The sequence below is a fragment of the Schistocerca cancellata genome, chromosome 11, assembly GCF_023864275.1.
Source record: "Schistocerca cancellata isolate TAMUIC-IGC-003103 chromosome 11, iqSchCanc2.1, whole genome shotgun sequence".
Classification (NCBI taxonomy): Eukaryota; Metazoa; Arthropoda; class Insecta; order Orthoptera; family Acrididae; genus Schistocerca; species Schistocerca cancellata.
The window spans coordinates 35,770,075-35,792,668 of NC_064636.1; the positions used below are offsets into that span (position 1 = coordinate 35,770,075).

A 22,594-nucleotide genomic window follows, 5' to 3' on the forward strand; every position below is an offset into this window, starting at 1 on the left:
ATGTAACCGGTTAACGGCCACCGACGGCTTGGCTGCGCAGACCATCCCGAGACACAGCTGTTAAAATTGTCACCTGTACAGTTCCTTTTCAAAACACCTCTTCGCCGACCCGGTTACCTCCCCTCATCAGACACCGTCGCTTCTCCCCATCCAAAACTGCTCTTGCGCTCACCCGTCGATCTGCTCACTGCCGCACCGCCTCGCGACAGACCCACAAGTGCCGAAAAGTTTGCACCTCTGAAGGAATATCGATAGCTGCAAAGCCGACACGGTTCAGAAAAGTTGGTAACGTCGTTGCAAAGAGAAAAATGAGTGCACATGTGAAAATACGCTATCGATGGGAGCAGTAGTTCGTAAGTTAATGTCAAAGTTGCTATAATGTAACCTGATAATTACACTACTGGCCATGAAAATAACTACACCATGGAGATGACATGCTACAGACGCAAAATTTAACAGACAGGAAGAAGATGCTGTGATATGCAAATGATTAGCTTCTCAGAGCATTCGCTTCACACAAGGTTGGCGCCGGTGGCGACACCTACAACGTGCTGACATGAGGAATGTTTCCAACCGATTTCTCATACACAAACAGCAGTTGACCGGCGTTGCCTGGTGAAGCGTTGTTGTGATGCCTCATGTAAGGAGGAGAAATGCGTACCATCACGTTTCCGACTTTGATAAAGGTCGGATTGTAGCCTATCGCGATTGCGGTTTATCGTATCGCCACATTGCTGCTCGCGTTGGTCGAGACCCGATGACTGTTAGCAGAATATGGAATCAGTGGGTTCAGGAGGGTAATACGGAACGCCGTGCTGGATCCCAATGGCCTTGTATCACTAGCAGTCAAGATAACAGGCATCTTATCCGCACGGCTGTAATGGATCGTGCAGCCACGTCTCGGTCCCTGAGTCAACAGATGGGGACGTTTGCAAGACAACAACCATCTGCACAAACAGTTCGACGACGTTTGCAGCAGCTTGAACTGTCAGCTCGCAGACCGTGGCTGCGGTTACCTTTGACGCTGCATCACAGACAGGAGCCCCTGCGATGGTGTCTTCAGCGACGAACCTGGGAGCACGAATGGCAAAACGTCATTTTTTTCGGATGAATCTAGGTTCTGTTTACAGCATCAGGATGGTTGCATCCGTGTTTGCCGACATCGCGGTGAACGCACATTGGAAGTGTGTGTTTGCCATTGCCAGACTGCGTATCACCTGACGTGATGGTATGGGGTGCCATGGTTACAGGTCTCTGTCACCTCTTGTTCGCATTGATGGCACTTTGAACAGTGGATGTTAAATTTCAGATGCATTACAACCCGTGGCTCTACCCTTCATTGGATCCCTGCGAAACCCTACATTTCAGCAGGATAATGCATGACTGCATGTTGCAGGTCCTGTATGAGCCTTTCTGGATACAGGAAATGTTCGACTTCTGCCCTGGCCAGCACATTCTCGAGATGTCTCACAATTGAAAACGTCTGGTCGATGGTGGCTGAGCAACTGACTTGTCACAATACACCAGTCACTAATCTTGATGAACTGTGGTATGGTGTTCAAACTGCATGGGCAGCTGTACCTGTACACGCCATCCAAGATCTGTTTGACTCAATGCTCAGGCGTATCAATGCCGTTATTAGGGCCAGAGGTGGTTGTTCTGGGTCCTGGTTTCTCAGGATCTATGCACCCAAATTGAGTGAAAGTGTAATCACATGTCAGTTCTAGTATAATATATTTGTCCAATGAATACCTGTTTATTATCTGCATTTCTTCTTGGTGTTACAATTTTGATGGTCAGTAGTGTATATGAATGCACAGTGTCTGTTCTTTTGGGCATGTCTGAAATAACAGACATCACATGGAATCCACACCTGCAATAGACATTATATAAATTAAGGTGGAGGGGGGAGAAAGGAAAGGGCGGGAATTATTGTCGGTTACATCAATACTTTACGTGAAATTGGCGGCGACGAGTGAACGTGTGTACCAGACTGTGTCTTGGCCCCTATATCTCCTGCTTGCTAGGCCGTCGCATTAAGCACTGCGCCATCCAGACACAGTGTCTGTCACAATTGTGCGCACTGTCTCGGCACATCTCGGTGCCGACCCACGTTCCCACAGGATGCCACTTATCTGCAGTCCTCATCAGTGTCCTCTACACTTGTTAGTTTGAGATTCCTGCAGAGGTCGAACGTAATTGTGCTTCTGCACTGAAGGTGGTGGATTCGTGGCCCGTAGAGGCAAATTTACATCTACATCTACACCCATACTCCGCAAGTCACCTGACGGTGTGTGGCGGAGGGTACTTTGAGTACCTCTATCGGTTCTCCCTTCTATTCCAGTCTCTTATTGTTCATGGAAAGAAAGATTGTCGGTGTGCGTCTGTGTGAGCTCTAATTTCTCCGATTTTATCCCCACGGTCTCTTCACGGGATATATTTAGGAGGGAGCAATATACTGTTAGACTGCTCAGTGAAGGTATGTTCTCGAAACTTCAACAACAGCCCATACTGAGCTACTGAGCGTCTCTCTTGTGGAATTTTCCACTGGAGTTTATCAATCATCTCCGTAACGCTTTCGCAATTACTAAATGATCCTGTAACGAAGCGCGCTGCTCTCCGTTGGATCTTCTCTCTCTCTTCTGTCAACCCTATCTGGTACAGATCCCACACCGGTGAGCAGTATTCCAGCAGTGGGTGAACAAGTGTACTGTAACCTACTTCCTTTGTTCAGTTATATGAACGCCCGAGCAGAATAAGCAGGCATGATTTGTATTACCTAAATGGAGGTAGAGAGGAGTTCAGAGTACTTGGATGTCCCACTCAGCACTCCGTATGGTGTCAGTAGCTTTGTGTGGCACCTGTTGTGATGTGGACTTTTGCCGACTGAATCTGTGTGACACTCGCCTGAGAAGTTCCTCCGATGGAATAGTGAAACAAAATGAGAATTTTATCTGCATATTCGTGGACTCTTGCATATTTTCATCTCTTTCAGCACCTTCGCTACTTGCGTCTTTTGGGTGGTGGGATGTTACTTGTTCTAGTTGTGTGTGAATATTGTGATAATTTAGGCTGACACCTTTTAACTCTTGATGTGTGCATACTTTGAACTAAGTAACACACAACTTTTATTTAAAATTTCATTGAAAGTGCAAACTATACTTACTACGCTCGTGTCAACCAATTTTTATAGATATATTTTTATACCATTTCCTTTCTTGTCTGAGGGAAGTAATATAACTCTCCTACCGGTGTGCTAAATTGACAAACGGTTTGCATTTATAGAGCTGAGGGGAAACGCTCCCAGAAAGCAAAATCGTGGTGACACACTGGCGCCGTGTTACGCGTACAGCTGGAAAAGTGGGGTCAGACTAATGTTTCACCAGAATTTTGACACATAATTTAATTAGAATTCTTTGCCAGAAGAAAATTTAACATGAATTTGCATCCAAGGTGCAGAAGTCAGCTTCCATTGAAAGCTGAGAAACCTAGTTTGTGTTTCTCTTCAGGCACCTGAAATTTTGGATGTTGTTAGATGTATTGAGACATTGTTTGTTGCAGGATTGTGACATTGACAACGGCTCTGTCAAAGACTTGGATTCTCCGCATTTTGCAGATGAGGTGAGTTCTTATTTGAAAGTTACTTGATGACCTGTAACGTATGGCTTTTCTTTTCTGTCTGTTGCATGTACTGTAACTGTTTTGGCTTTCTGTGGCTACTGCCACATAATGTTTTGGTCCCATTTTATGTATGGAACTGTAAATAAAAATTATCTAGCCAGCAAAGAACATCAGTAAGAATTAAGTCATACAAATAGCTGATTGTAATAATTGGTGGGGATATAATGTGGAAAAACACATGGGATCCGTCCTAATTAAAGCAGGATCCAGATTTCAGGTCTTCGGTAGGATCTTTATAAAGTGCAACCTTTCTACAAAGCCAAAGAGTTCCAAAATAGTACAGCAATCCGTCATAGAATACAAATATTAAATGTGAATTTCAGACAACAGATGTCGCACCAATGCAGTTAAAGATTTGACACTCCGCCATTTTGTAGTCACCAAGTGTCAGATGCACACGAGTGATAAATTGGAAAAGTGTGTGCATAACCTTGTGTTGTTCTCAATATGTTCAAATTTATTCTAAACAAAGAGCATTCACATACAGCAATAACTTTTTGTTTTCATATGAAAAAAACTGCTGTTCAATCAAACTGATTGCTTCAGAGACTTATAGTAAACATACTCCATCACAAGATAAGTGTCAGTGATAGTTTCGACATTTCAAAAATGGTGACTTCAGTCTTGCAGACAAAGAATGGGGAAAACCACAAAAAAAAATAGATGTGGAATTGTGAGCATCGTCGAACGAAGATGATTCACAAACATAGTAACAACTTGCTGCACAATTGGATGTTAGTCGACAAGCTGTTCCCAGTCGGGTACGAGAAATGGGTTGAACGACAGGTAAAAGGAAAAGTGCAAAAACTTAAGTGATTTTGATTGCTCGGTACAAAGGGAAGTCATTTTGGCATTGTTTACTTCAGGGGATGTAAAGTGGATTTACAACGAGAATCCCAAGCACAAAAAATAGTGAAGGGAGCACACCATCCATATCGAACACGGGACTGAATCACTGTGGCAGAAAGACAATGCTTTATGTGTGGAAGCACCAGAGCTGTTAAAACTTGGTGAAACAGTTCATATTAAACATTACCAACAATAGTTGACTGAAACTTCCTGGCGGATTAAAACTGTGTGCCGGACCGAGACTCGAACTCGGGACCTTTGCCTTTCACGGGCAAGTGCTCTACCGACTGAGCTACCCAAGCACGACTCGCGCCTCATCCCCACAGCTCGAAAGGCAAAGGTCCCGAGTTCGAGTCTCGGTCCGGCACAGTTTTAATCTGCCAGGAAGTTTCATATCAGCCCACACTCTGCTGCAGAGTGAAAATCTCATTCTGGAAATAATTGACTGATTTGAACCATTCGCTGCTTGAAACGAGGACACAGTACCTGAAGAGATAAGTCACTTTTCTTCATGACAAGTGCTCGTTCACATATGGCAAAACTCAGCCTGGATGTTCTACACCGTGCTTATGGCGTACTCACCAGACTTGGTTCCTTCTGAGTACCTGTTTGCATTGACGGGTCACGCACTTGCTGAGCAGCACTTTGATTCTTGTGAAGATGTGAAGAAATGGCTCAATGAATGGTTTGCAGCAAAAGGGGAAAATTTTTGCTGATGTAGTTTTCACAAATTGCCCGAAAGATGGGAAAAATGTATAACAAATGATGGAGCATACTTTGAATAAAGCACTATTTATCAGTCTTCTGAATTTAATATGTATTTTAGACAAAAATATCTGCATTTCGTACTTGTACACCTGGTAGAGCTTGAGTGTGCTGTCAGCTTAAATTTGGTCTGTTTAGCTTGGTTTGAACTGTAAGGATCTTGGGAAAGACAGGACAAAAAATAAACATTTGCAACAAGAGTTGCCATGATGTGAACATGTATGGCTAAGCCAGTGTTGTTGTGTAATGGTCCTGTCAGATTTCGAAGTTTAGAGTTTGCTTACCTCAGTTGGTGGAAATCGTTCATTATTCTGCTTACCTCAGTCTTCCATGTAGACTGTAATTGTAGATGCAGCAATTGAAGAGATGTTCTCCTTATCATGCAGCGTATGTTGGATGGCAATGGCATTAAACTATTTCTACTTTCGTTCAGTAATTGTACTGACACTTCTTCATGTGTTTCATTTGTTCTCAAAATCATTATAGTATTCAAAAAGAAAGATGATGAGACTTACCAAACAAAAGCGCTGGCAGGTCGATAGACACACAAACAAACACAAACATACACACAAAAATTTTGTGTGTATGTTTGTGTTTGTTTGTGTGTCTATCGACCTGCCAGCGCTTTTGTTTGGTAAGTCTCATCATCTTTCTTTTTGAATATATTTTTCCCACGTGGAATGTTTCCCTCTATTATATTCATTATAGTATTCTTCATATAACAACTAGTTAAGAATACAGAAGGACAAAGAATGTACAATAAAATGTTAATTTGTTTTTTCAAACTCATTACAGTCATTTATGTTTCCCTCCATTTATTTTTTGGATAATATGCTGCTCCAGCATAGACCAGTGATTCACAGGGCCATCTGCACAGATGCTTCTCTACAATTGCTGTCTTAACTTGAAGTACACATCATCCCTTGGGCTGGTCTTGTAATGATCTCTACTTCTATATTTCGTGTGTGTGTGTGTGTGTGTGTGTGTTGTTTTTTTAATTACAATCATCATAAATATATCCTGAACTGTTACTTCTTGACTCAACATTCAGGATAATGGTGTTAAATTTTTCCGTTGTGCTATGGGCTTCTTCACCTCTGCAACTTTTCCTGTGTTGGAATCTGTAAAGTTTTCTTGAACTTCAGCTCTCTACTACAGAATAGAAAGCACCTCTTCATAGGTAGTGATATATTGCTCTTTCCATTACAATACGGAATCACTTCTTATAAACTATGTGAACATTAATCGATCTTGACACTTAATCTGTAAGATGTTCACTGTGTACAGCTCGGTACAAAATCTGAAAGCTAATCTTAGACAGTCTTCTGTGATGTCACCACATTGTCACGGTATTCGATGTTCCGTGGCACATAGAGCGTGCCAGAGCCGGGACGTGGCGGCACAGAATAAACCACCTAACCAATAGGTACTGCAATGTGCAGAAAATGTGCTATCATTGTCCCACGGTGTAAATATACTGCTTCCATTCAGACCTTTGTACATCCACAAATATGAATAAATTTCCAAACAGGAGTCATTTCCAAACGCATCTCGTAACAAATAAAAATACTTCCAAATGTCACAAACACCATTCGTCGATTCGGTCAAAAAGGGGTAACACCACTTTCTCAAAGTGATACTACACCACATATTGCTCCTCTTAGACAAATGATGCCGTCATCATCTTATTACACAAATAAACAAAGAATATTTGTAATTAACGGCTTTGGGCAATTACAAACTGAAAAATACGACCAAGTAGCAGTTTGGTCGATTTGGTTAAGCAGTTGTTCAGTTGACCTATGTTGTGATAATAGGTGCTGTACTGGTGCTCAAATGGCCCGATTGAGTTGGTCCTCCAGATTCTAAATTGGATTTAAATTCAGTGTGTTTGGTGGGCAGGGGAATATGGTAAACTCACCTGGTCTCTTCGACCCACACATTTTTAGTGCTGTATGACGTGTTGCATTGTCCTGCTGATAGATGCCATTGTGTCAGAGAAAAAACAAACTGCATGTACACATTGACATTGTTACTGACAATAGATATGTACTTGTCGGTCTGTTGTCCCTTCTTGAAGTGTGACGAAGCAAGCTGGAATATTTTTAATTCCTCTCTTGTTTTGCCACCTGCCTCTCCTTCAATTCATTTTGTTACTTTTAACTGTTCCCCATTAGCACACGTGAATATAATTTGTATTTTCATAAGAGAGAGGTTGGCCCTCAGTTCTAAAGGATTTGACACCATATCTAATTTTGTGCTTAGTTTTATGTATTTGTGTGATTTTCTAATTTATTCTGGTTATTCCTAGTAACTTTCATTATAGGGCAAAATCAGTAATTGTTTCGTAACTTAAATTCTATTGCTGACATATAAACAAATATAAATTCTGTAATAATTGTAAATATTTGGAAGATGTTAGGAAAACATGTTAGCAAAACCAGCTCTTCATTAATTCCAAACTAATTAACGGTTTTGTCAAAAGTATTGTTTGCATAACTATATTTGTGGATTTTGTGATTTAAGCAAATAATTTGGCCTAAGCCTTGTAATAAACGGAGCTGTTAAAAAGACGCAATTTTTTTATGTATTCAGTTAATTTAATGAGTTAAGTTTTAATTGTAATTTCTGTAAATTTATGTTCAAACAACGTGTAGTTTCAGTACCGTTTATTGTGACGATATATAAAGGCCCGATTTTTGGCCACGAAACAATCAGTCCACGGCCGAGAATCGGACAAGTAACCTGTGCCGGTTAGAATAACAACAGTGCTTCAACTTAACAGTGTAATAAGTGTTAAACGATTATGCAGTGCGTAAACCGGTGACAGTATCTGCTGCATACGTACCTGATTATTCTTAAAAAACTGAACTTTGTGGTTTGGTTATACTGCTCGTAGACATTCGACAAGAAACTATTGTTGGAGTATGTGGAGTTCTGCCTGCAAACTATTAATGAGGCTTATCGCAAGTTAAACAGTAGTGCACTGGCCGTATAACTGTGTGTTATTAAGGAGCTGTGAACAATGAAATCAAAGTGCTGTAAAACGTAACTGTGCATATGTCAGCTACATCATTCGAAGTAGTCAGTGTCTGAATCCACAACCCATTTTTCAGCCAGTGTAGCAACACAGTATGTCGACACTGAGGACAACAAACAGTGATCGACGAAAAATTAAGAGCAGGTGGAACCGCCACAGAATGGCAAGATCATCAAGGGAATGCCATGAAAATATTCCCAGATAACACCACTCCTTCCTGTGACTTGGACTCTTCTGAGTGTACACCCTAATGGCCATCTATCCGACGGAGCATAAAATGCCGATTCATCTGAGGCGGCCACCTCTCACCACTCATTGGACCTCCAATTGCAGTATTTGTGTGCAATTTCCAGCATTCGTCTTCGATGAACCGAAGTCAACTTGGGTGCACGAACCAGGCACAGACTGTGGAGGCCAATATGCAGCAGTGTTCACTGAACAATCATTGAGGAGACACACTGTCTATAGTCCCTTTGTTCACCTGGGTGCTCATTTGCTCATCAATTCGCCTGTATATATCTCCACAGCTGTTATTTGCTCCTGTTGTTTGTGGTGCACTACAGTTACCAAATGCCGGTTTTGGAAAGCGCGATTTTGCCATGCACAGTGGCATGGAACCGGATTGCAAACTTGGCCGTTTTGAAAATGCTTACACTCTTGGCCTGAAAGCAAATGATCATTCGCTCTTGGACATCAGATTAACTGCTGTGTTTCTGCATGATGACAACTACTGCACCATTTTCCACATCCTCCAACACACTTTACATACCATCCACTGCTAGTGCTGTTATATGCCATCTGTGAGTATTGTTGCATGCTGACATTGAGCATGGGGGTGTTCACACTAATCTTCGAGCGGGTGCACCATTTTTTTTTTTTAGTGAGTGTGGGTGCGTGGCGTACTTCGTACACGTGGAAAGAATAGCTGCCTTTGTTACCGAGGTAAAAATTTATGAGCAAATCACACTTTAATCTCAGTTTAATTTAAGAATGATAAAATAAGCTTACACTAAGAGCTAAAGCACTGTTTAATTAAACAATAATAAAATAAACTTTAAAAATACATTAAGGAAAGGAAAACCTACTTCTATAGCATTTATAGACTTACAGAAAGCTTTTGACAATGTTGACTGTGTCATCTCTTTCAAATTCTAAAGGTGGCAGAGTAAAATACAGGGAACGAAAGGCTATTTACAATTTGTACAGTCGTAAGATATGAGGGGTACGAAAGGGAAGCAGTGGTTGGGAAGGGAGCGTGACAGGGTTGTAGTGTATCCCGAGTTTTATTCAGTCTGTATTTTGAGCAAGCCGTAAAGGAAAAATTTGTAGTAGAAATTAAAGTTGAGGGAATAGAAATAAAAACTCTGAGGTTTGCCAGTGACACTGTAATTCTATCAAGAGACAGCAAACAACTTGGAAGAACAGTATCTTGAAAGGAGGATATAAGATGAAAATAAACAAAATGATAATAATGGAACATAGTCTAATTAAATCTGGTGATTCTGAGGGAAGTAGATTAGGAAATGGCACACTTAAAGTAGTAAATGAATTTTGCTATTTGGGAAGCAAAATAATTGATGAGGGTCAAAGTAGGGGGGATATAAAATGTAGACTGCCAATGGCAGGAAAAGCATTTTTGAAGAGAAATTTAACATTGAGTGTAGATTTAAGTGTCATAAAGTCTTTTCTGAAAGTATTTTGTGAAGTGTAGCCATGCATTGAAGTGAAACATGGGTGACAAATAGTTTAGACAAGAGGAGAATAGAAGCCTTTGCAATGTGGTGCTACAGAAGAATGCTGAATATTAGATGGGTAGATCACGTAACTAATGAGGAGGTTTTGAATAGAATTGTGGAGAAGAGGAGTTTGTGGCACAACTTGACAAGAAGAAGGGATTGATTGGTAGGTCTTGTACTGAGGCATCAAGGGATCACCGGTTTAGTACTGGAGGGAAGCGCAGAGGGTAAAAATCGTAGAGGTAAACAGATTCAAAAGTATGTAGGTTGCAGTAGTTATTCAGAGATGAAGAGGCTTGCACAGGCTAGAATAGCTTGGAGGAGAGCTGCAGCAACCCAGTCTTTGGACTAAGAAAAACAAACAAACAAACAAAATAAACTTTTACTATATCACTCAGTTGCCACATTCAAGTTCTACCACTCGCTGATCCACTCGAAGCATTAAACAGTGCAGTTGCATCAGATCCCAGCCAACCACTTACTAGATTGCTACTTATCTTGTAGACAACTGCACCATTATGGGATTGCGCTGCTAGCTTGTAATCTACGTTATTTTCTTGCACAGATTGTAATTTTTTTTCTCACTTATCTCACTGTTTATTTTATGAGACTGCTGCTCACTTGGACTTATGACTGAACAACTTTGGGCTCACAAATGTAAAACAAGAATGGAATGGCACACTTTATACATAGGTGCAACTGCTTGAGGATTAATGTTGATAGACCGTGTAAAATCATTCAGCATTATCTTCTGTGCCGAGGCTGGGATAAAGGGGTACAGCCTAGACTAGAGTAGTCTCTCTAGAGAAGCTGGCCACAGGAGTCCAGGTGGAAATATTTGCTGTTGGCTTGTGTGGAGGAAAATCTACATCTTTGCTACAAAAATTGTGGCATCTACATTTGTTCGGACAGCCAAGCAACTCTGAAGTCTCCACCTCCATCTGCGACAAGATCAAAGATTGTTGCAGAATGCCATGTAACCTTGTGAGGCTATGTGAAAACAGGGTAAACCTGCTGTGGTGTCCCCAGTCACTCGGGAAACCCGGCAGTGAACAAGCTGGTAGGCTGGCCAGGACAGAAAAGATGATTCAGTTTGCTGGATTGGAACCTATCCTAACTATGCCATGTAAAGTAGCGGTAAAGTAGAAACTACATTAGGAGGCAACATGCGGAATATTAGACTAAGATCCCAAACGAAACACGTGGAAGCTAATGATGCCGAAGCTTTGTTTGAAGAGAAGTTCTGCGATCCTGAGCTTGAACAGGAGGCAGGTGAATCTCGTGATAGGACTAAAGACTAGTTGTGGGAAATGAGTGACAGAAATGGGAGCTCCAGATGGCCAAGTACTTAAAAAAAGAAAGTAACATTTTTAGTGCATGTTGGGTGAAGCATGAGCCATTTATGTTGGCATAGTTTCCAGGCAGCAGATGCTGCAGCAGAAAAACTACAGAACAATAATCAGCGTGTCATTGGGTTGAGCCCCTGTGCAGGAACTTTATTTTAATATTGAATTTTTCTGTTCCACTACAAATAACCAAAATTATGCTCAGTGTACTGTATTTAGTAATTCTTTTATAAGGCACAAAAAGGAAAGATGAAGAAAAATTTAGCACTGCAAATAAATTTCCAGGAGGGGATTGTAAGACATACACAGGAATTTCATATTGATTAGCTGCCCAAACAGATGTTGACCTGCCCAAATTTCAGTAAATTTGTTTGCAATCATTTTGTGGCTTTGTGAAAAGCTATTGGAAACGTGTAAATTAAAATGGAGAAAAAATGTATTTTTGAGTAATCATTGTATCTGTCAATGATTGTGGCCATGGATACTGGTTTTGAGGAGTAGCACATTCAGAAGTATTCCAGTGGCAAATTTGTCATGCAGTTGGAATGTGGTCAATGTGGAACCACACGGATTTTGTTTCAAAACTGAAGTCTTGATTGAATTAAGTCAGAATTTAATGTCAAACAAATTTGTTTTCTTCCATTATTTATCTTCCATTAAATTTGAAGTCGCAATGAATATCGAGACGCTCTATTTACACTTAGCTTTAGACTGCAAGATCAATTTTAAAATAAATAACTAACACAAAGAAATCTCTTGTTTCGATTGTCTTCCTCCGACATATCGCCCATTGCTGTGCTTTGTGATACACAAAATTTTTTGTTTTGTTGTTTGTTGCGAAAACAAACATATCTGATGATTTTCTGGCATCGCAACAGACGACATAGAATTGCCCATGAGAGAAGTGTGGATTTTCTGTGTTAATGCCCTTGTGAATTGTTTGTCATTGCGAATGCAAGCTGCTCCCATGAGTTATTTCCATTCCAGGAGCACACCGAACAAAACAAAAAAGCATCAACCAGGTAAGTCATCATGTAGCCCATCATCAGTTAAGCTAGTGTGCATACGGAAATTTGTTCAAATTTTCAGACATTCCTTTCCCGTTGTCCCAAATTTTATTACCCTGAAAACTTTTCCAGGATCACTACAAAAAAGAAAAAAAGAATTACACATATCCACCATTTGAACTGAGAGTTTTAGCCTTGAGTTCATAGAAATATTCAATGGAAACAAGCCGTTTCATGTTTTCCTGAATTTTCTGAGCAACTTTTCCAATTTTTCTTTCCCTGAAAACCTTATTGGGCTATTATGAACCCTTTTTCTGCTGTTCTCAATTGATGTGCTTACTGACAAACATTTAATTTTTATTTATGTGGATTATTTTGCAGTTGTTGAGTTAGACGTGTTGGGGCAAAACAGGAAGCAGTAATTTTCTGAGCATCTTGTGCACTTTATGAATGTGACATATTTACAATTATGGGGTTGATTCAAAACGTTTCTGTAGTAAAACATACTCGGGTTGCATTCATAAAAGATTCTCTCTTATCACACATTGTCAACGAACCATGCGTAATGCTTAATTTTGCCAAATCTCGCGATGTGATAAGAACAGATTTGAAGTTTCTTGATCAAAATCTTTACCTGATGATAAAAATAGATATCATACAGCACTAGCAGAGTGTGTTTGGGAAAAATTGCTTTCATACTGTACAATGACAAATCTTAATCTTCTTGAAAATTTTCATCATATCATCGTAAATTTTTTGTCCTTGCTGAGAGTCAGTTAACAGGAAAAATTTGTTCTCCTGCATGTGGGGGCATTATTGATGATGATGATGATGATGATGATGATGCTGTTGTCTTCAGTCCAGAGACCGGTTTGATGCAGTTCTCCATGTTACTCTATCCTGTGCAAGCTTCTTTATCTCCCAGTACCTACTGCAGCCTACATCCTTCTGAATCTGCTTAGTGTATTTGTCTCCTGGTCTCCCTTGTCAATTTTTACCCTGCACGCTGCCCTCCAATACTAAATTGGTGATTCCCTGATGCCTCAGAACGTGTCCTACCAACTGATCCCTTCTTCTGGTCAATTTGAGTCACAAATTGTTCTTCTCCCCAATTCTATTCAGTACCTCCACATTAGTTATGTGATCTACCCATCTAATCTTCAGCATTCTTCTGTAGCACCACATTTCGAAAGCTTCTATTCTCTTCTTGTCCAAACTATTTATCATCCACATTTCACTTCCATACATGGCTACACTCCATACAAATACTTTCAGAAACGACTTGCTGACACTTAAATCTATACTCGATGTTAACAAATTTCTCTTCTTCAGAAACGCTTTCCTCGCCTCTGCCAGTCTACATTTTATATCCTCTCTACTTCGACCATCATCAGTTATTTTGCTCCCCAAATAGCAAAACTCCTTTACTACTTTAAGTGTCTCATTTCCTAATCTAACTCCATCAGCATCACCTGATTTAATTCGAATACACTCCATTATCCTAGGTTTCTGAACTGTACATTCTGCTAGGTTTTATAAGTTAATCAATTGTGCGTCATGGTCTGACAATCCATTTATCACAGGGAAAGCACGTGTGAGTTTTTCATCCTCTTGCTGTACAAATACATTATCTGCTGTCTGGAGCTATACATGTGGGGAAGTTGATCACTTATTCTAAATTATATGGCATTAATAACACTTCTAGTTCACTTTTCCTATCAGAATGCCCAGAAAGTTTACATTGAAATCATCACAGATTAATAACTTTTTTGTCTGACAGACAGCATAATATGGAGTCTACTTTTTTTGTGAATAGCTTCCAATCTTCTAATGGGGACCTGTACATTGTTGCTAATATCAACACTAGATTATCTAGCTGTAGTTCACATGCACAAACTTCAAAGTACTGATTGCCACAAAATTTACTTACTTCTACAGTTTTGTACTTACATCCATGTTTTGCATCAATAGCAACTCCTCCTTTATCCTTGCTAGATATGCAAGTGTAATAATCTAAATGATACCCATTCGTACTGTCATTTCCATTCCCACAGTTACGTGTTGTTCAGACAAAGTATATAAAGGTCATTCTGATTTTTGACATCATCTAAACACACGAACAGCTCATCTACTTTATTTTTTATTCTCCTGAGATTTTGATGAAGTGAATTGATACTACCCTTTGCTTTATCCCTATTTAGAGTACATGAAGCTTCTTTTATTTTATTTTTCTTGACTGTTGTCTCTGTGGACTTTGGCTTTAAACTAAAAACCTGTCTGCCTGGTCCCATTAACCACAGGGATCATCCCTTGTGTGACTGTGGCCCCCCTTAGTGTATCTGCTAGTAGAGAAGCTAACTTATCTTTCCCCTTCCTATTTAGGTGCAGGCTGCGTGCAGTGTATTTCCACCTACCAATAGAATCAATTGGAACAACACTTCTGCAAGATTTTGCCGGTGTCTGGAGAACCCTGTTCAGCTCAGTGTTAACATGCCTTACAGCAGTGTTTACCAAGGGCCGATCACAGCACTGAAAGACTTCCACAAACCCCGCATTTGTGTGCCCAGTTTCTGCTCCTATTTTGTCCAGGTCACTCGTAATACTGTATCTTGGATTCATAACCAGTTGTCAAGTTTCTTAACTATTTGTGTTACATTAGATGGTGAAAAGAATGAAACGTATCTACATTTTCTGTATCTACATGACTTAAGTACACTGCATTTCACATTTACTTGATTGGCACAGGGTTCATAGAACCACCGTCAGATTTCTTTTCCCATTTGCTGTTATAGAGTGGAGCATTCAAAACATAAGGATTTTAAATCCTTCCACAAGAGCTCTGATTTCTCTTACTTTATTCGAATGGCGATTTATCCCTGTATAAATGTGAGTTAACAAAATATTTTCATTTTTGTGGGAGAAAGTTGGTGACTGAAATTTTGTGAAAAAATCTTGCCACAACAAGAAACTTCTTTGCTTTAATGATTGTCATACCAACTGACGTATCTGTGATACTCTGTCCTCTACTTTTGTGGTAGTACAGGAGAAGCTGCTCTTCTTTGGAATTTCTCAGTGCCCTCATCTGCTGAACACACCACATGAACAGCAGTACTCCAGAAGAGGACAGACCAGGGTGTTGTAGGCAGTCTCTATATTAGGTTTGTTGTTGTATCATAGTGCCCTGCCAGTGAAATGTCATCCCCACAATTTGTATGTGATGCTTCCAGTTTAAAGTTGTTTGTAACAGTAATCCTGAGGAATTAACTTAAATCTACAACCATTATATTTTTTATTTACATGTAACTGATTCCTTATGGAATTTCTTTTAGTACTCATATGGAGCACATCAGACTGCTTATACACTCCTGGAAATTGAAATAAGAACACCGTGAATTCATTGTCCCAGGAAGGGGAAACTTTATTGACACATTCCTGGGGTCAGATACATCACATGATCACACTGACAGAACCACAGGCACATAGACACAGGCAACAGAGCATGCACAATGTCGGCACTAGTACAGTGTATATCCACCTTTCGCAGCAATGCAGGCTGCTATTCTCCCATGGAGACGATCGTAGAGATGCTGGATGTAGTCCTGTGGAACGGCTTGCCATGCCATTTTCACCTGGCGCCTCAGTTGGACCAGCGTTCGTGCTGGACGTGCAGACCGCGTGAGACGACGCTTCATCCAGTCCCAAACATGCTCAATGGGGGACAGATCCGGAGATCTTGCTGGCCAGGGTAGTTGACTTACACCTTCTAGAGCACGTTGGGTGGCACGGGAAACATGTGGACGTGCACTGTCCTGTTGGGACAGCAAGTTCCCTTGCCGGTCTAGGAATGGTAGAACGATGGGTTCGATGATGGTTTGGATGTACCGTGCACTATTCAGTGTCCCCTCGACGATCACCAGTGGTGTATGGCCAGTGTAGGAGATCGCTCCCCACACCATGATGCCGGGTGTTGGCCCTGTGTGCCTCGGTCGTATGCAGTCCTGATTGTGGCGCTCACCTGCACGGCGCCAAACATGCATACGACCATCATTGGCATCAAGGCAGAAGCAACTCTCATCGCTGAAGATGACACGTCTCCATTCGTCCCTCCATTCACGCCTGTCGCGACACCACTGGAGGCGGGCTGCGCGATGTTGGGGCGTGAGCAGAAGACGGCCTAACGGTGTGCGGGACCGTAGCCCAGCTTCATGGAGACGGTTGCGAATGGTCCTCGCCGATACCCCAGGAGCAACAGTGTCCCTAATTTGCTGGGAAGTGGCGGTGCGGTCCCCTACGGCACTGCGTAGGATCCTACGGTCTTGGCGTGCATCCGTGCGTCGCTGCGGTCCGGTCCCAGGTCGACGGGCACGTGCACCTTCCGCCGACCACTGGCGACAACATCGATGTACTGTGGAGACCTCACGCCCCACGTGTTGAGCAATTCGGTGGTACGTCCACCCGGCCTCCCACATGCCCACTATACGCCCTCGCTCAAAGTCCGTCAACTGCACATACGGTTCACGTCCATGCTGTCGCGGCATGCTACCAGTGTTAAAGACTGCGATGGAGCTCCGTGTGCCACGGCAAACTGGCTGACACTGACGGCGGCGGTGCACAATTGTTGCGCAGCTAGCGCCATTCGACGGCCAACACCGCGGTTCCTGGTGTGTCCGCTGTGCCGTGCGTGTGATCATTGCTTGTACAGCCCTCTCGCAGTGTCCGGAGCAAGTATGGTGGGTCTGACACACCGGTGTCAATGTGTTCTTTTTTCCATTTCCAGGAGTGTATTTAGGGCAATTACTGCTTTTTGCACCCTGCTGGTATCTTGTCTAATTCATTTTGCAATTCATGCTGGTTATGTGTCAATAACTTTCTTAGTCAGTTTTTGTAATCTTTGAACAGTGTTTGTTCTAAAACACTACTGTAAATTTGTCAGTGATAGTAATATGTAATTCACTGGATTACTTCTGTTTCCTTTCCTGCTTATTGATGTGACCTTTGTGTCTTTCCAGTCAGCAGGCACACACATTTTGTAGAGCAAGCAGTGGTATTTAACAGCTAAAAATGACATTGTTTCATCGGCATACTCTGAAAGGGACCTAATTGGATTACACTTTGGAAAAGATTATTTGTGTGTATGTGACTTCGGTTGCTTTGCTTACTGAAGATATGTACTTCTAAAGGAGTTATTTTAGCAGCTGTTCCTGACTTGAATTCTGGAATATATACTGCTTCGTCTTTGGTGGTGGAATTTCAGGAACCCGTCTTAAGTAATTCCGCTTTAGTGATGCTGTCATTGGTAACATTACAGTTACTACTTTGCGGTGAAGGTATCTGTTCCGTCTTGCCGTTTGGTATAGTTCGTACAGCCACTTCGTACAGCCAAATCTCGTTGGATTTTCTGCCAACTTTCGAAACAATTTTGTTGTGGAAACTAACTTGCATTGAAGTTTGTGCTAAGTTTTGAGCTTCTGTAAATAAGTATTACTTGTAAAAGCCATCTCTTTGCTTGCCCACGCTCGTATGTGTCTCGTTTGTCATTCCTAATGGTGCCAGGGGTGCCTTATACACTTGGTATTAAAATATGTCATATACATACCAAATGTGGTTAAAATTACTGCAGGTGTTTTGATTACATGCTTGACCCCACAAATTGAAGTACTAAGTGCATCCCAGCCTTACAGTATTTTTTCCTAGGTAGTAAGTCACATGTTTATTTATGTCTTTGTACATACTATGTAAACCACCATAGTGCCTAGCACAGGGGAATTAGCGTGTTACTGCATGTTAGGGTTTAGTCTCTTGCCATGGCATACGAAGCATGAGAAGGATCTCTCTCTCTCTCTCTCTCTCTCTCTCTCTCTCTCTCTCTCTCTGGCCTTTTAAAGTATAATTTGCATCTGTCTTAAAGAACCTGCCATTTCTGTTTCTTCATTGTCTCCATGACATTCCTCCATGGGTGTAACAAACCTGTGACCATTTGTGTTGCCAGTGTTCGTATATGTTTTGTATCTGCTGCTGGTAGTAACCAACACGGGTCAGACACACTTCAACAGTATTCTGTCCGCAGCTCGTGGTTTAGTGTGCATTGCTGCCTCTGGATCTTGGGGTCCCAAGTTCGATTCCCGGCCCGGTTAGGGATTTTCTCTGCTCAGGGACTGGATGTTCGTGTTGTTCTCATGAAAAAATATGGACTGTTTAAAAATTGAAACTTTGTATGGGTGCTGATGACAACACAGTTGAACGCCCCACAAACCAATAATCATCAACAGCATTCTACAGTGGGGCCCCTCAAGTGGTTTGTAACCTATTTACTTTGTGGACTGAATTTCTTAATGGTGAATTATGAAAGCATTTTAAATATTTAAATTCAGTCAGTAATTGTGCAAAGTATTGAAAATAAAATATTTGTTGCACCGGGAAGCAAATTAGATCGGCAGCCTGCCTGCAGCTATTACTGGGTTGCAGGTACTGGGATAGTCATTTGGTAGTACGAGGTAACACAAAAAAACCTGGACTGAGAGAGTGCTACCATTCGTAGTGCCCAGTTCTCCTGACAGACAGAGTTAGTAGAAGCCTTTACAAAATAACTGTACAAATGGCATCAGTGTGTAACTGAACATGTGAGCGTAGTGTTTCTCTGACTGTCGGTGTGCTCTGCTTATGAAGTTGTTACGGCAACTTTAAGGAGACTCACCAGAGTAAAGTAGCTTTCCAGGATGATTCTAAGAGCCACATGAATATTTTGAACTGGTTTGGTCACTTTTGACATGATGAGACGAGTGTTGAAGAGCAAACTCATTCTGGATTTCCTGCAACATAGCGAAATGAGGGGAAATGTTGAAAAAAATCTGACAAAAAATCAAGAAGCATTGTTTCACGAGCGACCAAATTTCATCACACAGGTGTGGGTTGGAGCTCGTGCCAGTGAAATTTGAGAGAAAGTTTGCGCAAGAGACGGTCTGCCACTAAATTTGTTCTGCATCTTCTCACACAGGAGCAAAAAACTGTGCACGTGAATGTGTACCAGGACTTGATAAGAGATTGAAAGTGATCCAAACTTTTTGAACGAAGTCTTTACAGGTGATGGGAGTTGGTGTTACACGTATGACCCAGAAACCTAGCACAGAAACCTAGCAAGCATCAAACCAGTGGAGGACTCCCAACTCTCCTAGACCAAAAAAGTAACCTTGGCAAGTGAGGTTGAATTTGAAGATGATGAAGATGATCATTATCTTCTTTGTTGTTCGTAGAATTATGCATTGAGAATTTGTACTCTCTGGGCAGACTGTTAACCATTAGTTTTATTTGGAAGTTTTGAGACATCTGCGAGAGGCTGTGTGGAGGAAATGCTCGAAACATTGGCAGTCAGATGACTGGTTTGTTGGTCGTGACAATGTTCCCACACACACGCCCTTACGAAAGGCCCACTATTTGGCATTTGATGATGTTGATGTTTGGTTTATGGAGTGCTCAGCTGCACAGTCAACAGCACCTGTACAAAGTCCCAATTTTTACACAGTCCATTTTCATTTCACAGTCCATTCTAGTCACTGCTGGCATTTGATGGATGGTCTGTCACTCCACCTTCCATATTCCCCACACCTAGCCCCGTGCAACTTTTTCCTATTCCTGCAAATGGGAAAAGTTAAGAGAAGTATTATGATGTGGAGGCAGCAAAAACAACTCCCCAAAAGGCACTGGACGATGTCAAAGTTGAAAGAGTTCCAGACATGCTTCAATCAGTGAGGAAAATGACTGGACAAGTGCATTGCCGTCTGACGGAGAGTACTTTGAAGGTGACTGAAGGAATTGTATAAAAGTTCACAAATGAATGTTTTATAACAAAAATTCCATTTCCTTTGGGTCTCCCCCTTGTATACATGTCCTGTTAATGTATTTCTTATGTTCTCCTTGTGTCATCCGTCATGCATTATGCTCCTTTCAGTGTACAGTTGGCTTAATTCAAACCTCGATAAACGAAATTTATTGTTAATCAAACTTGTTGTCGCTTCCCTTGAAAAAAACTTCAGTAAATCAAACTAATCCTGTGCTCCTTCTGATCCTGTGTAGTAAGTCTCCCCTGACCGGCGGTTGTGGGTGACTTTCCTGAAATCTACTCCTTTCCTTAGACCTCTCCAGTCCTTTTCCTTCACCCTTCTGCCTGAAGGAGCCACTGGCTCTGAAAGTTGCCAATTAAAACTGTGGTTTGATGTGTCCTGCCACCACTTGGTGAGTAGATTTTTTTATGTACCAAATTAAATTATTTGATCAATAATTGATTGTTTTCATTGTTATAATCCTGTGTTTTGGTGCACTCGAAATGTTAAAGTGACTGTCATGAAAAATGCCCCGCAAATGATCTTAATTTGAGATTGGCAGCTATCTATCACTAGTTAATTCAAACTGTCGATTGTTCAAGTGCTCATCTCTTTGTGACGCTCCTGTGCTCTCTCAACACAGCACAACTTCATACAGCATGTAGAAATGACTTCGTAAAAGTGTTTGACTTTCACAGATAAGGTGGTGGTTATTGCGGCTGTTAAATGAGGAATGACAAAAAAGCATGTAATGGAAATTTTTGGGGCTGCACACTTGGGCTGTCAGCAACTCCGAAGCCGAAAGATAAGATTACTGAGAACTTACCATAAGCAGCAAGGAAGTGAATCCCGTGAGATAAGTTTTTGTTTCCTGAAGAATCTTTATGGAAGTGTATTTGTCACTGTAGTGGACAAAAAAAATCTGTTCGAGCTGATGTGCTTCAAAAGCTTCAGTCATTTGCTGTCAGTCTGGGCACTGAAGGCTTAGCCGCTAGTGTGGTATGGCTTACAGAAGACATAATCTTTGTTTTGTGGAGAACATGAGTATGTTGACAGTTTATTCAACATGGAAAAATGAATGAAATTGATAATTCCGTACGTAATTTCAAAAATGTGTGTGTATCTTTGTTTGAAATGCTAAAATAAAGAAAAAAAAATTGATAAATTTAATGCTAACCACATTTTTAATACTTTTCATGACTCACCTTTCTGTGGCTTGCTCTTTGCGTATTCTGTGCTTACTGTGTTAGGTTTATTTAACAAATCCTGTAATTCTTTTGCATAAAACTGAACAGAGCAGTGCCGTCATCAATTAGTAGCATTGATGTCCTTGGACCCTGAATTTTAATCTCACTTCTAGAACATGGGAGAAAGTCTGCATTCATCTCTTGTGTGCTTTTTTAGTGTGATATGCTTGTTGTCTGTCATCATACGACTGAACTAATTTTGCAAATTGTTGCAGGTACCGGGTCCAACACTGAGGAGGTCATCAAGGAGGAGGTAAGTTCCGTGCCTAGCTATTATCTTCTTTTTGGGGGGGGGGGGGGGTGATGGGATTGGGGGCAGATGCAAATGTAGACATAGCAGTTTACCCTCCTACATAAAACCTGCTGCTGGTCAGCATCCATTGCTTTGTTTTCTACACCCTAGATGCCTGGAATACAACCAAACTAAAGCACAGGGTGGCAATAATTAACTTTTCACCAATAATTAACCTTTAGCTACTTGACGGGGCCCCTGTAAAAAGAGTGACTATAGGACAATGAAACTTTATGGAAACATTTGTAAGGACATGTGGAAGAGAAATAATGGATAAACCATCAAAAGAAAGATGTTTTAATTTCCACGCGTGAGAAGGTAACTTTCGTCAATCGGTTACCATGTTTACATTCCAGCTTACAAACAGTACTCAGTGTGATGACAATCTACATCCCCAACAGCCTGGATGTTTGTACAGATACCATTTCACAATTGTCAACAGCACGTTTCAAATGGTGGACCATGAAATGTTCAGTGTCATGATGCAGTTCTGGCACAGCTTGAAGACTACACATTACGTCCAGCATTCTCACCCATGACGACAGTAACTTCAACAATTTGTGACACAATTGGCTGTTGACCTCTCCCTGGAGCAGTTTTCAAATTGCCGGCTAATTCAAACTTCGAAATTGTGTTCTACAATCCCATTGTGGGAACAGGACCCCTCTGTATTCCTTTAACGCATCGCAACTCTCCAAGAGCAGCAGGACTGTTGTTTTGCTAAAACAGCTTTAAGACTAAAAGCCCTGCCAACCTTGTCTAGACCCATGTTAACTGTCTGCATCTATAATCACACTGATGCTTGTAGTTCAGT

The 22,594-nt window shown here is 41.3% G+C and overlaps 1 protein-coding gene across 1 annotated transcript in view; it reads left to right on the plus strand.

Moving 5' to 3' along the window:
* LOC126108156 (zinc finger protein 239-like) overlaps positions 1 to 22,594 on the plus strand; it is a 96,515-nt gene that overhangs the window by 46,482 nt on the left and 27,439 nt on the right. The window contains exons 8-9 of the mRNA XM_049913400.1: positions 3,562 to 3,621; positions 21,704 to 21,741. Coding sequence (XP_049769357.1) covers positions 3,562 to 3,621; positions 21,704 to 21,741 — 98 coding nt within the window. The remainder of the gene's footprint in view (positions 1 to 3,561; positions 3,622 to 21,703; positions 21,742 to 22,594) is intronic.